Below are 14,763 nucleotides of genomic sequence, written 5' to 3'. Positions count from 1 at the left end.
TGCCTGGTACAAACGGTACTAACTATTACTAACCTAACCTACTTATTTTTTTCGACTATCTGAAAATACAAGCATTTTTGTGGAACAAATCGTTCGACACTCTTTATTTTATCCGACGCGTTCGATTAACGCCCACGCGTTTGTGTTGCTATACGCTAAATAACCAACAATTTTGTGTCACCATCTCCCGGTCTAATACACGTCATATAAATTAATACACGTCTATGAGCCAGGCACATCGAAAACTTGTTGCTCCGTCTCGGGAATCGGGATTCGAACCCGCAACCCCCGGCTTTGGGCCACACGCTACATCACTTAGACCGTAAGTTGTATAACTCCAGTAATATTATATGGATATTTATTACAACATAATAATTGGGCTCGTATGTCCACGCAACCGCGACCGGCAGGTTAAAGAACACAATATTTTGATACTGAACCATGAAATTAACCTGTACTTGGTGTAAGTTATTCCGACTCGAAACAATTAAGCTAATCGGAAATTAATGCGTAATTTTGGTCCATTGTTCATCATATCGATGCTAATTACAATCGTTGATACGTAAGAATACAGCTTTCCTACACTTATATACGCGCGGCGACTGATAGCAGCGCATTTTGTATGTTCGCGCGCGCGGCACAGCCTGTCTCCCCGAAGAGGCTGGGTCTTCGATTGTTTTTTTTTAGAATATTTTAAAAAATTTGACAGCTGGGATTTTTTAAAGAATATTTAAAAATTTTTGACAGCCAGCAAAGAGATTTAAAAAAAAGTTGTGACACTGGCTGTTTCAGTTTAAAAAACACACTTAACTTTTTTATTCGAGATAAAAGTGTTAGTGTGGTACTTGAGTGCAATTATTCAATATGAAGGGTGAGTACTTATAGTACAATATTATATTTATTTATTATAATATGATAAAAAAATAAAATAGTAAGATCAAATAAAATTATTTTTTTTGTAATTTTGTTAAGATCAGTGAAAGTCGACACGATATGGGAAAATTAAAAAGAAAGCTATTCCTTACGGCGTAGTTCATCAAAACTCCTAAAATATTATAGCTATAATTATTAATAGCTATAATATTTTAATATTATAGCTATAAATGATTATTTTAATATACTTATTAAAAGGTAATATTATTGTAGTAAAATAAAATAATATATTTTTTGATATTATTTTGATAATACTCATCAATTGTATTCAAATCTTATTGACGTAAAACTCAGGTTCCCATAATAATCATTATTCATTTTTATAGGGTTTAATGCACATTTTGATGAGGTAAATGATCCGAGGTGTTAATTGTAGCACACTTATTACTTACTTACTTACCTTTACAGTATTAAATTATTATATAATACTGTAAAGGTAAGTAAGTATAATATATAACTAGCTGTTCCATCAAACGTTGCTTTGCCATAATATAAATCAAGTATTTCACCCATATTATTTTATTGAAGTGTCTAAAATACTAATGTTACCATGTAATGTAAACATACTAAATGTTACCATGACAACGCCCATCGCTATCCCGTCCCACAAAAAATGGTCGCCGTCAGTCTCGAGTTGTAATATATTTTTTTTTTTTATGAAATAAGGGGGCAAACGAGCAAACGGGTCACCTGATGGAAAGCAACTTCCGTCGCCCATGGACACTCGCAGCATCATAAGAGCTGCAAGTGCGTTGCCGGCCTTTTAAGAGGGAATAGGGAGAGTAGGGAAGGGAAGGGAAGGGAATAGTTGAGGGTAGGGAAGGGAATAGGGTAGGGGTTAGGGGATTGGGCCTCCGGTAAACTCACTCACTCGGCGAAACACAGCGCAAGCGCTGTTTCACGCCGGTTTTCTGTGAGAACGTGGTATTTATCCGGTCGAGCCGGCCCATTCGTGCCGAAGCATGGCTCTCCCACGTCTAATTAATTAATTAATTTACTATTATTTATTCAACAAATGCACTTATCAATATAAAAAGTACCCAGTAGCCGATTCTCAGACCCACTGAATATGCATATAAAATTTGGTAAAGCCCTTTCGGAGGAGTACGGGGCCTAACATTGTGACTCGAGAATTTTATAATATAGAGGATACTGTAAACCTCAGAGTGTATATTATTAAGTCTGTCTTAGGATTCCCGCGCTAAAAGCGAATTTCTGCGCAACGTTTTCGGACAACGTATATCTATATATTTTAATAGATAAATATCTGTGCATAACATTTATAACATGACAGTTATATCATAAATATTAATGTTTAATTATTATTTTTATTACTAGGCAGACCAAGCTTGAGCTTAAGGTGTTGAGTTGCTCAGGGGGAGGATTTAAGCGTTTTATCTCTATGACTTTTCATCTTATAGGAAACCAATTGTAAAAATATTTCTTTTAAGAATCGACAAAGAAAAAGAAGACTATGATATTACATTGACGATTAACTTGGTGCATTATTAACATAGTGAGTTTTTAAAGTTAAGCACACATAGTAACAACATAAAGCTTTTGACTTCATTGCACATGATTTAATTGATAAGATAGCTGAAATATATTATTAATTATTTTGCATCATGTTATCAACTTTTCATAAAAATATCAACTCGTCGTAAAAAACAAAACATACAATCATGAACAGAAATGTCAAAGAAAGAGTACAATCAACGCCTCGTGTACTCCAAGGTCGACTATTGGGGCCACGATTATTAAGTGATTTTATGTTGCAATGTAATTATGCACCTTCTTATTTGTACGTAGACTACAGTGTATAACATCATAAACCTACTACGACTCCTAGAGTGTGAAGCGTCATTTATACCGACTCTAAAGATACTCATTAAATAGGCATTTTTTTAGCATCAGCTATAGTTACCGTTGAATACCGTTTAATATCTAATATATAAAAATGGATTTTCAAATGTGTTAGTCGCGCTAAAACTCGAAAACGGCTGAACAGAAGAGACAACACTGATTTTAGTCTTAAAATATTCGTAGAAGTCCAGGGAAGGTTTTAAAGTGACACAAAGTTCAATGGGCCAGCTAGTTAGACCATTAATTTTTTAGTTATTTTATTCTTTATGACATATTTTACTCAACACAAATTCAAAAATTATTCTAGTGTATTCAAAGACTATATTTACTGACATGAACAGTCTGAAATAATAATTATAATTAATAAAGCCGCCTGACCAAAACTTTTCAAATACTAAAAATAATATTTTTAAACATTATATAATCTTAAATCATACCGTAAGAAGCTATATATAGCTATGTTCATATTATGAATATTTTTTTTATGAAATAAGGGGGCAAACGAGCAAACGGGTCACCTGATGGAAAGCAACTTCCGTTGCCCATGGACACTCGCAGCATCAGAAGAGCTGCATGTGCGTTGCCGGCCTTTTAAGAGGGAATAGGGTAATAGGGGAGGGTAGGGAAGGGAAGGGAATAGGGGAGGGTAGGAAAGGGAATAGGGTAGGGGATTGGGCCTCCGGTAAACTCACTCACTCGGCGAAACACAGCGCAAGCGCTGTTTCACGCCGGTTTTCTGTGAGAACGTGGTATTTATCGGTCGAGCCGGCCCATTCGTGCCGAAGCATGGCTCTCCCACGTATAAATGAATATTACACATGCGAAAGTGCGTCTGTCTGTCTCTTACCTCTTCACTCCCAAACCGCTGAATTGATTTAGCTGAAACTTGATGTGGAGATACTTCGAGTCCAGGGAAAGGATATAGGATACTTTTTATCCCGGAATTTTTTATGGTTCAAGCTCGATAAACGAGTTTTGGTTCAAAGGACTTGCGGGAGTCATCTAGTCATAAATCAAGCTCATATTGTCTAAATATATAATATTTTGTTTTGTTTCATCGTTTACATGTTAATACTCACCACATCATTAAAAATATTGCCACTGGGATGTATTCAAATTTTTCACTGCAGTGTTAAATGCTTAATATATTTTCTAACGAGCTGTTGTTATATTTTTATATCAATTATTATATGCTTTACAAACTTTGAACTTGTATTTCTCTAACAATTTATCACCACAGAGTACAATAATTATAGACCTGTATTTCAAAATGTTTGAGTATGTACATTAAAGTCATGGATAGCTATAAGTGATGGGTGATGATGTTATTCAGTCAAAACAGACATTTTGGCTAGTACTTTGGCAATATCAAATGTTGAACTTTGTTGTACCAAAAATCTAGAACTTGAAATTTCTTTTTTTGGAACGTAGTTCCTTATCGCGAGTTTGGCGTAAAGGGATCTAGACAGAACAACATTTGACGTTGATTTGACCTAGACACTTTTTTTTAGCACCTGCATGTTAGGGGCAGATGGCGTTGATAGTTTAGTTTTTTTTAATTTTCTTTATTCTAGTTTGTTGCTTACAATAGTTTCTTTAGGACATGAAATATATTTTGTATTAGTTACTACTAATACATAATTATGTCCTAGTTTTGTTGTCCCAGTTAGTAGTTTCTTTAGGACATTTTTATTAGTAGTAAGCAGCAACATTATTTATAAACACTAATAATTATTCATCAGCTTAGTAGCTATATGTAGTTATTTGTTGTTATTGCGTGTGCAATTAAAGAGTTTCCTATTCGATCATAATTGGTTGAATTGCTCTTTTATTTGTAGCATGAACTACAACAGACCTTGTATTGTTGTATAGGACTTTATTCCTTTTTCAGTCCCTGAACACGATCGAAGGTCCACAATCTACTGCATTACGCCGAAGACCCACTAGAAGGGCAACTTATGCTATCGTGATCTAGTATTTAAAAAGTTTGTACCCGCAATGCTCAAAAAGTTAACTTGTAAGTTTTATTAATAACAAATAAAATTCACATTTAAAACCTTTTATCGTACCAAAGATGTAAATGATAATTACTTATTATTTTATAAAATCGTTTATAGTTATTTTGGATATAAATACTTCTGGTTTGACCTTTTTTAATGAAAAACCTTTTAAAACGGAAATGAGTGAAGGAAGTGAAATGTCTCGATATTTAATAGTAAGAGTTGTTAATATATCAAGGCTTTGACGATTAATTAGCTTATGAAGGGACTGAGTAGCTCTCAATAAAAAACCAGATTTTGTACCATCATAGATACTGATTAATTAGTATCATATAGTTACAGTAACAAAAAGAAAGGTAAATGTCCAAATTGGTGGCCATACATAATATCTATTATGTCTATTTTTAGACTCTCTTCTATTCGCTCGCGCTCTAGGCTAGATTCTAGCTAGAGTCCAGAGCGCGAGCAAGTAAGGATATAGCAGGTAGTGCCTCAATTTATCACGTTTAGGCTTAAAGCCGTCCCCCGAGCAAACGACTTTGGCCATACATTTGCCGCGTTGCCGAGATCGCACCAAAACCCTATTTTTAATCGACTTTCAAAAAACGAGAAGGTTATATATTCGGAAGTGGATATTTTTTTTCTTGTATGTTCGACTACTACTCCGCCGTTTGTGAACCGATTTTCAAAATGTTTGTTTTGTTATATTAGGTTTTTTTACTTAACTTAGTTCAAAATTGTCCTAAAAAAATTTAAACGGGGAATATGTAGTATTTATTATGATATTGTCGATCTATTGGCGTGTGTTCCAAATAAAAGTAATTTGTAAATCCTAAGGAGATGCTGAATGTATGCTTGAATTTTGATAAATTAGTTTTACTTTGGAAGCTGATATCATGAGTATAATAAACAAAATTAGAAAATTTAAAACGGGGAAAGGAATGTTGATATACTGAAGATTATTGCTGTATTTTTGTTATAACTTTGTAGCTTTCAAATTCTGAGTTTATAAGGCTTTAAATACGGTAAATTACGGAATCTCCGTAGGAAGGCCCTTAAGAAGAAGATTCATTGTAACAGTGGCACTGTGTTCTAGTCTAGCAGCAAATTGTTTATCATTTTATAGTTTTTCAAATGTATTGCCTTATATTATGAAGGTATGCGTTGCGATATGCGGAAAGCGGAAAGGATGCGGGAAGGGAGCTGAGGGCATTAATTAGTAAAACAGCTACGAATAAAAATATTCGAGCATTAACAGCTAAACGGCGTGTTTTTTTCTGTTAATGCTCGAAAATCCTAATGTTTCTGATATCTAGCTAGCTCTAGCATTATTGGTGGTAGGGCAGTGTTATAATATACTAAAATATATCTATTCTTTAATACTAAGAGCAATAGCAAAACTCGCGTACCAAACGACATATTATACGATGATTATAATAAACTAGGAAGTAAATAAAGGTGGAACAAAGATGCTTGTATTAAAAGTTATTTAAATGATTACTTAAATTTACACGGTATACTGCAAGCATTAAAGACAATTAAGTTTAAAGATAATAAAATACCAAAAGACTAACAATAAACCTGTATACAATAACATTGATTACAGACTCAAGAAGCTGTTGAAAAATAATATTTATTATAAAATTGTATTAATTTTAAAACCATTTATGAAGCGTGCCCGAGGAACATACCAAGAGCTGTCATTGAGCTTAAAATTATTCTAATGAAGTTAAAATGAATAGACGATTTAGGCACTGTAGCTGACATTTTAGTATTCTAAGTACTGTCGAGTTGAACGCACTTGACAAGAGCCTTTCGATTTCAGAAGTAAGCTTTAGGAGCTTTTAATTACGTTATGGATATTGGTGATGATGATGTCGATGAAGGTGGTAATATAAATATTATGTAATTGCATAATACCTGTGCATCTGACGCACGTGCATAACAGGTATGAACAAGGCGAGACAAGTGCATAATATGTCTGATAGAAATTATTCAATCACAATGTCGAGAGCTTCTGAATGAACGACTATGATTCAAACCTATAATTAATATAAAATAAAATCATTTAAAACGGTTAATTAAAGGTGTTCTCTTTTAAGAGATAAATTATGATATTGAATTTAAATACATCGAAATTTCCGACCAGTAAATGAAGAAAAACAGGAACAACAAGACAAGATAATAAAAAAATAGTAAAATACTTAAATTTATATGCTAATAATTATAATAGTAAATAAAGCTGGTCTTGAGTTCGAATTTGACTTGACTGTCGTCTGTCTGTATGCAGAAATATTAAATTAAAATAATTTTATGCAATAAATACTAAATTTATGTAAAATGTCATAGACTATTAAATAATATGGCAGACAGCGAGACAGTACTTCAGTTCGGACCAACGCCTACAACTCTACAAGGCGCAGGTTCGGCCTCATATGGAATATTGTTCTCATCTCTGGACAGGGGTGCCAAAATTCCAACTGCTCCCTCTGGATCGTATCCAACGAAGGGCCGCTCGAATTGTTGACTGCCATAGTGTCAGTGCCATAGTGCATACAACAGCTTGGACCCCTTGGAATTACGCCGAGATGTAGCTTCACTCTGCATCCTCTATCGGTTGTATCACGGGGAGTGCTCTGAGGAATTACCCCCACTACAATTACCTACACTAAGTACACCTGAAGATGATTAATTTCGAAACCGGTCGTGTAATTTGTTAATAATTTCTTAATATAGTGGAAAAAGTGCACGCAAATATTGTTTTATTAGTGCTCTGAGGAATTGTTCGGAATCATACCACCTGCAACTTTTCGCTATCGTCCCACGCGAAAAACATACCATCCTCATCACCTTGATGAGTGGCAGTCTTCCACAGTGCGTTTTTCGCGTAACTTTCTGCCGCGCACTGTAAAACCCTGGAACGAAATGTCACCGGCAGTATTTCCGGACCTATACGACCTGCAAACCTTCAAGAAAAGAGCGTATTCCCTCTTAAAAGGCCGGCAACGCACCTGCAGCTCTTCTGATGTTGCGAGTGTCCATGGGCGACGGTAGTTGCTTACCATCAGACGATCCGTTTGCTCGTTTGCCCCCTTATTTAATAATAAAAAAAATTAAACACGATAGCAATTGATAAGATAATTTCACGCATAAGCAAATTTTTAGAATAGGTGTGTTAGCGTCCAAATTCGAAACACAATTTAGATTATCCATATTTAAATCCCATAATTTATATGGTTTACTCAGAGTGACTAAATAAATTACTATTAGCTAATTGCAACAGCTAACATACTTACAACAATTTGAACTAAGTAAATTGTATAACATTAAATTTACACAAACAGTTAACATACAAATATCATTTACCATATTATTATAATGTACTCGTAGTATCAGAGAAGTTAATTCTGGTGGACCTACATAAATTGGTCGGGTTTTGTCAAACCTAGTTATCATTAATATCACGAATTACTTTAAATTGACATAATTCGACCAAATGACGTTGGTCTGTCAACTGCCTATGAATCGATTTCTTCGATGGTTCAATAATATTATCATCACAAAACTCGTCTTTCAAAGTGTGGCGGTACCCACAATTCGCCTAACATTCCTGCATCGCGCTATCGAAGTTTCGGAGAACGGCAAGATATATACAACGTCTGAAATGACGTCAGTGGGCTTCGGCCTGACCGAGCATGCTATCTCGCTCGGTCGGAAGATCTTCCTTTTCGGCCGCCACTAACAACGTTAAATTGGTGACCACCGACAAGAACACGCATCCTTCTGGACATCAATCATCATCAACACTCCCCGCCCCTCCGCACCACGTCAGCAGACATCAAGCATAACCGGGTCGCCTCGACCATAAGCCGCGTTGGAGGTCCGCGCCGGTCTAACCCGCGTCTGGCTTGAACGGGGCAGCCATAGGCTACAACTACCGGTCAGCAAGCAGAGCACGGGGTCCCTCTCCTGGTCATTGCACGCGTAGCTTCGGCCCACACCTGACAACACAAGCGCATCGAAGAATACCACAGGTCTTCGGGAGGGGAGTGATGTGGCGGTACCCACAATTCGCCTAACATTCCTGCATCGTGCTATCAAAGTTTCGGAGAACGGCAAGATATATACAACGTCTGAAATGACGTTAGTGGGCTTCGGCCTGACCGAGCATGCTATCTCGCTCGGTCGGAAGATCTTCCTTTTCGGCCGCCACTAACAACGTTAAAAAAGTATTTTATGCATACCCTTTCGCATTTATCCTATCAGCAAACAAGTTACATTTAGGGGATGTTTCACCAGTCACCACTTACTGATAAGTTCCGGATGGGTATCCACAACTTATTTGACAGATGCTCCATGATACTTCATCCGTTAGAAAAGGTGTGGCTAGCCTATCCGGCACTTATCAGTAAGTGGTGAAACAGGCCCTAAGAAATGAAAGAGTTTAGACTTTAGAAGGTACTCCACCGGGCTGCTGCAAGGTAGTAAGAGAACCTTGTTGTTCATAGAATTCTGTCTCCCTTATAGTAGAGGAGGGGAGGGTGCTATTTGTGTGGTCACTCGAGCGTTATGGAGACCTAGTAGGTTTTGTACATGAGGTAAAGCTGATAAAAAAATAATAAGAGCGTTTTTTCATTTTAGCGGTAGGTTCAGAAACTGCAGCCATTTTAAAGTTTTGAAAACGAAAATATATTCAGAAAATTACTTATTTAGGTAAATTATAAATATATATTTTAGACAATGAGGACTAAATCGTTTAGTTTAGAGCAAAATAAAATATCTGCGTAGCTTAGTTAAGAAAATATTAAGCTTTATTTTTTTATTTTTTAAATATCCCTACAGGCTTACCTAACCTTTGAATCGTCAGTGCTTATGGAAGCTTCTTTGGTATACTAAACATCCCATATCTTAATCTGACAGATCCGACGACATTTCAATATTAAAAAAATTTTTTTTTACCCACCACCTGAGAAATCTGATTTCTATACCATGATAACTAGACACACGTCGGAAGCCTATTCAAGCTTAATCTGACACGCTCGAGCTCTTCCCGAAATCCCCTCTTCCCCTCCCCAACTATTACTTTTTATTATGCCTGAGCAAAATAATTTATTCGAGAGCAATAACCTATCAAGGTAGATCAATGGCTTACTTTTTTATTTTATTTTAGTAGAAGTCATTCTAATCTGGTAGTACCTATATCCTGTTGTATAATATTTTAAACATCCACAAATATTGCCCACTCCGAATGAACTCTGAGCAATATTTGACCGCCAATATTGACCGAGATTTGTGTGTTCAATAAATTATTGATGTAAGCCTGCATGAGTTGAAATTTGAACTTGTCAAAATTCTTATTATTTCGTTTCTATAATATATTTAATAGAATTATGTATATGTATATATTATACTAGCTGTACCCCGCGCTGTTACCCGCGGTTTAAGTGATATATCATAAAATACTATGAAAAGTACCAATAATAGGTGCAAAACGGGACGACACATGGTTCTATAACGGTTTATGGTAGTGATGATGATTAAGATGAAGGTAATTTGCATAGTATGCTTTCCGCCCTTAAAACAACGTCGAAACTCCCAAACTTGTATCTATAAAGAATCAGGAGTTCTCTCAGCACCTTCCGAACCACGGTATACCAGGTATATCTCGGTGCAAAATCTTACTTGTTGGTAGCATATGCTTAGAATACTTCCTACGAAACCGAAGATACTACATATTATCTAATATATAAAATTATCGTGTCACAGTTTTCGTTGCCATACTCCTCCGAAACGGCTTGACCGATTCTCATGAATTTTTGTGAGCATGTTGAGTAGGTCTGAGAATCGGCCAACATCTATTTTTCATACCCCTAAGTAATGAGGGCTGTTCACATTATTAAAAATTATTTATATGGCAAAACCACATTTGCCGGGTCAGCTAGTTCTGATGTATAAGCTATATTATTGTAAAGTTTCATTAAAATCCGTTCAGTAGTTTTGCGTGAAAGAGTAACAAACATCCATACATACATACATCCACACATCCATACATCCAAACAAACTTTCGCCTTTATAATATTAGTAGGATTAGTAGGAAGAAGGGTGTAAAGTTTCATTAAAATCCGTTCAGTAGTTTTTGCGTGAAAGAGTAACAAACATCCATACATTAATACATCCATACATCCACACATCCATAGGATGTGTGGATGTATGGATGTATGGACTATAGGATAGTAGGATAGGAGGATTTTATATTACGCTTAACTTCAGTAACCAGGAGTGATTTTAAAATAACATGACGTGCTACTTCAGTATATTGTAGAGTTGTTACTTCGCTTGAATTGCTTTAATTTGTACTTATACAAGGTGTAATAAAAATAAGTGATAATACTTTAGGGTGGGTATGTGTTCCTTATAGAGAGTTCACTGTGAAAGTAGCAGCGCTGAAAGACCAATTTTTTTTTTTCACTTTTGTATGGGGAAACTCGTGACGTTCGGGCGCTTGCCCATACAAAAGTGAAAAAAAAATTTGGTCCTTCAGCGTTGCTACTTTCACAGTGAACTCTCTATAAGGAACACATACACACCCTAAAGTATTATCACTTATTTTTGTTACACCCTGTAGATAAAAAACCTCCAATATTTTTGTTGGTATAAAAAAGTATCCTTAGTTTTATATCCATTTACAGCCGCAGCTATGCTTTGTTTATGTCAGCTTAATATAGTTTTAATAAAGTTAAACCGGGTTAAAAAGAAAATTTCCTCGGTAAGTTCCTCTCGTGGTATTTATCCAGCAGAGATTGTTTACTCTGTTTAAGGAATCTTGTTTTTGTTCTAGTATATTCGTATTTAGTTAATTGCTCACTGACGATTTACATAATTATAATCTCATTCATACCTTACCTGTTTTCCTTTATTGAATTTATTGAATTACTTAATTGATCTTTGATCTCTTTTCTACATAAAACTACGTATTTAACGGGGTTCAAAATTTCAAATCGATGAGCAACGGTTTCGTATTACATCGGAGATAGGTCAACACGTAGACCATGAAAATATTTGTTTCAAATTGACTCACAAATAAAACATTATTTATTTATTTCTATTTATTTATTTACATCCTAACTAAGCTGAAGTTCAGGTTTCACAGCTTTAGTATACTGCAGAACCTTTTAGGGAGCTTAAAAAACATTTTCGCTCAGCAAATGACATTAATGTACTACTATCAGAGAAGTTGATACATACCTACGTAGTTAGGTTGAGTTATGTCAAACCCAGCCGACCACCGGGTCACCTGATGGAAAGCAACCTCCGCCGCCCATGGACACTCGCAGCATCAGAAGAGCTGCAGGTGCGTTGCCGGCCTTTTAAGAGGGAATAGGGTAATAGGGGAGGGTAAGGAAGGGATTAGGGTAGGGGATTGGGCCTCCGGTAAACTCACTCACTCGGCGAAACACAGCGCAAGCGCTGTTTCACGCCGGTTTTCTGTGAGAACGTGGTCTTTCTCCGGTCGAGCCGGCCCATTCGTGCCGAAGCATGGCTCTCCCACGTATAAAATTGATATAATCCGACCAAATGACGTCGCGTAGGTCCGTCAACTGCCTATGAATCAATATCTTCGATGGTGCATTGACCGGTTGTTGATTGGTTAACGTGTTTGACGTTGGTGGTAATAAATAGAGAAAGTGTAAAAAAAAACTTCAGAAAATGAGCATAATATATTTATCTTACATTGTTATATCGTATTGTCAAATATATAATATCTCGTAATGCGGAAATTACTCACGTATCAAGCTGGAAGATATAACGACATCAATAAATAACAGGTTTCTTAGAAATTTTCCATTTTCTTCAAAAAAGTCATAATAAACATACAATATGTCAGAGTTTACCGCAACTGTCATCAGGAAAACAGATTTTTTAAAATGAAATAAGGGGGCAAACGAGCAAACGGGTCACCTGATGGAAAGCAACTTCCGTCGCCCGTGTACACTAGCAGCATCAGAAGAGCTGCAGGTGCGTTGCCGGTCTTTTAAGAGGGAATAGGGTAATAGGGGAGGGTAGGGAAGGGAATAGGGGAGGGTAGGGAAGGGAATAGGGGAGGGTAGGGAAGGGAATAGGGGAGGGTAGGAAAGGAAATAGGAGAGGGTAGGGAAGGGAAAAGTGTAGGGGATTGGGCCTCCGGTAAACTAACTCACTCGGCGAAATACAGCGCAAACGCTGTTTCACGCCGGTTTTCTGTGAGCCCGTGGTATTTATCCGGTCGAGCCGGCCAATTTGTGCCAAAGCATGGCTCTCCCATGTCAAAAAGGTCTTTAAAAAGTACGATAATTTTGTAACGAATCAACGTACTTTTTAATTTTTCTAATTATGTAAAAATAAGGTATAGGAGAAGAATCTTCAAATAATTATTAATTACTAGCTGTTACCCGCGACTTCGTCCGTGTCAACCAAATGTAAAATACATAGGTAAAAAATAAAAAAGTAAAAAAATATCCTCCTCCTTTTTGGAAGTCGGTTAAAAAGTAGCCTAAGTTACTCCTTATTATATGTGCTATCTGCTAATAAAAGTCCCGTCAAAATCGGACTAGCCATTTCATAGATTAGCCGGAACAAACAGACAGACATACAGACAGACAAAAATTCTAAAAATTGTTATTTTGGTGTAAGTACTTTCTAAATACTTTACTAAAATGCATGTATTAAAAAACGGTTATTTTAATATTACAAACAGACACTCCAATTTTATTTATATGTAATAGATGTAATAAATATAATAGATGTAATAGATTATTGTTTCCCATCAGACTTGGTCCCTGATCCACGTCCTAAAAATCTTTAGAAATTAGAATAAAACTTAAAAAAAAAACTACATAATTTATTATTAATAGGCTACTAATAAAAAATAAGGAAAGGTAATTCCCATATTTCAACCGTTTTGAATTTGGTTCCTTTTCGCACACTAAAGTATGGCAATAGCAACGTGGTCTTCCGTTCACATTTAAGAAATAAAGCTGTAGACAATAATTATCACTTGTTTAAATATTAAATTCCCAAAATAGTGTACCGAATACATGCATAATTATAGTATATCCTATTTAATATTTATTATTTAGTAATATAGCACCTCATACATATAACACAATGTATGATCACAACATATTGTGTGGGAAGTGATACAATATTATAATATCCTATATGATACTTCCGTGACCTTTAATATCATAAACTTAGCAATATATTTACATATACTTAAACACTTACATTTTTATATATTTATAATATTCTCTGTAGCAGAATTTTTAAAACCTTTTCTTTTTGTTGCACTTACTTATTAACTAATCAGTTATTCTATAATATAAAGTTTGACAAAACATGTACCTAAGTAAGGACTTTAATTTCAAAACCGTTACTTTAAAACGCCGTTATGTAATAAAATAATATAATATTTGAGTGCACCCATAGAGTCAATTCAGACCGCAACGCCACGAGCAGATATGCATTTCTAAATTTGTACTGAACTGACAGATTTTGTGTGCGTGAGCGTCTTGCAAATCTGTCAAATACATACTTTAGAAATACATTTACGCGTCGCGTTCCGGTCTGCATTAACCCTTATCAGACTCCACAAAAATAAAACAAATATGTTTAACAATATAATTAGCGTATCATCCTACAAATAAACACTTATTAAGATTTTAAGCTACACTAGCTATTTGACCGAGCTTTGCTCGGTATTCGATAAAACACGAATAAAATGACATTTTCTAAAAATGATTCCTAGCTAGATCGATTTATCGCCCCCGAAACCCCCTATATACAAAATTTCGTGAAAATCGTTGGAGCCGATTCCAAGATTCCAATTATATATATACAAGAATTGCTCGTTTAAGGCCCGATTCGACCAAACTTGAAGTTACACGAGTATAACTATCATGAGAATAATTTTACTCCTTTAATTTACTCT

General features: G+C 35.6%; 1 protein-coding gene across 1 annotated transcript in view; it reads left to right on the top strand.

Moving 5' to 3' along the window:
• Positions 1-738: 738 nt before the first annotated feature.
• The window catches only part of LOC121731257 (elongation of very long chain fatty acids protein AAEL008004), a 35,580-nt gene continuing 21,555 nt past the window's right edge, over positions 739-14,763 (top strand). Inside the window, exon 1 of the mRNA XM_042120620.1 lies at positions 739-871. Coding sequence (XP_041976554.1) covers positions 865-871 — 7 coding nt within the window. The 5' untranslated portion in view covers positions 739-864. The remainder of the gene's footprint in view (positions 872-14,763) is intronic.

The sequence above is a fragment of the Aricia agestis genome, chromosome 10 (assembly GCF_905147365.1).
Source record: "Aricia agestis chromosome 10, ilAriAges1.1, whole genome shotgun sequence".
Classification (NCBI taxonomy): Eukaryota; Metazoa; Arthropoda; class Insecta; order Lepidoptera; family Lycaenidae; genus Aricia; species Aricia agestis.
Note: the sequence above shows the minus strand (reverse complement) of the source record. Positions and strands in the feature narration are given on the sequence as shown.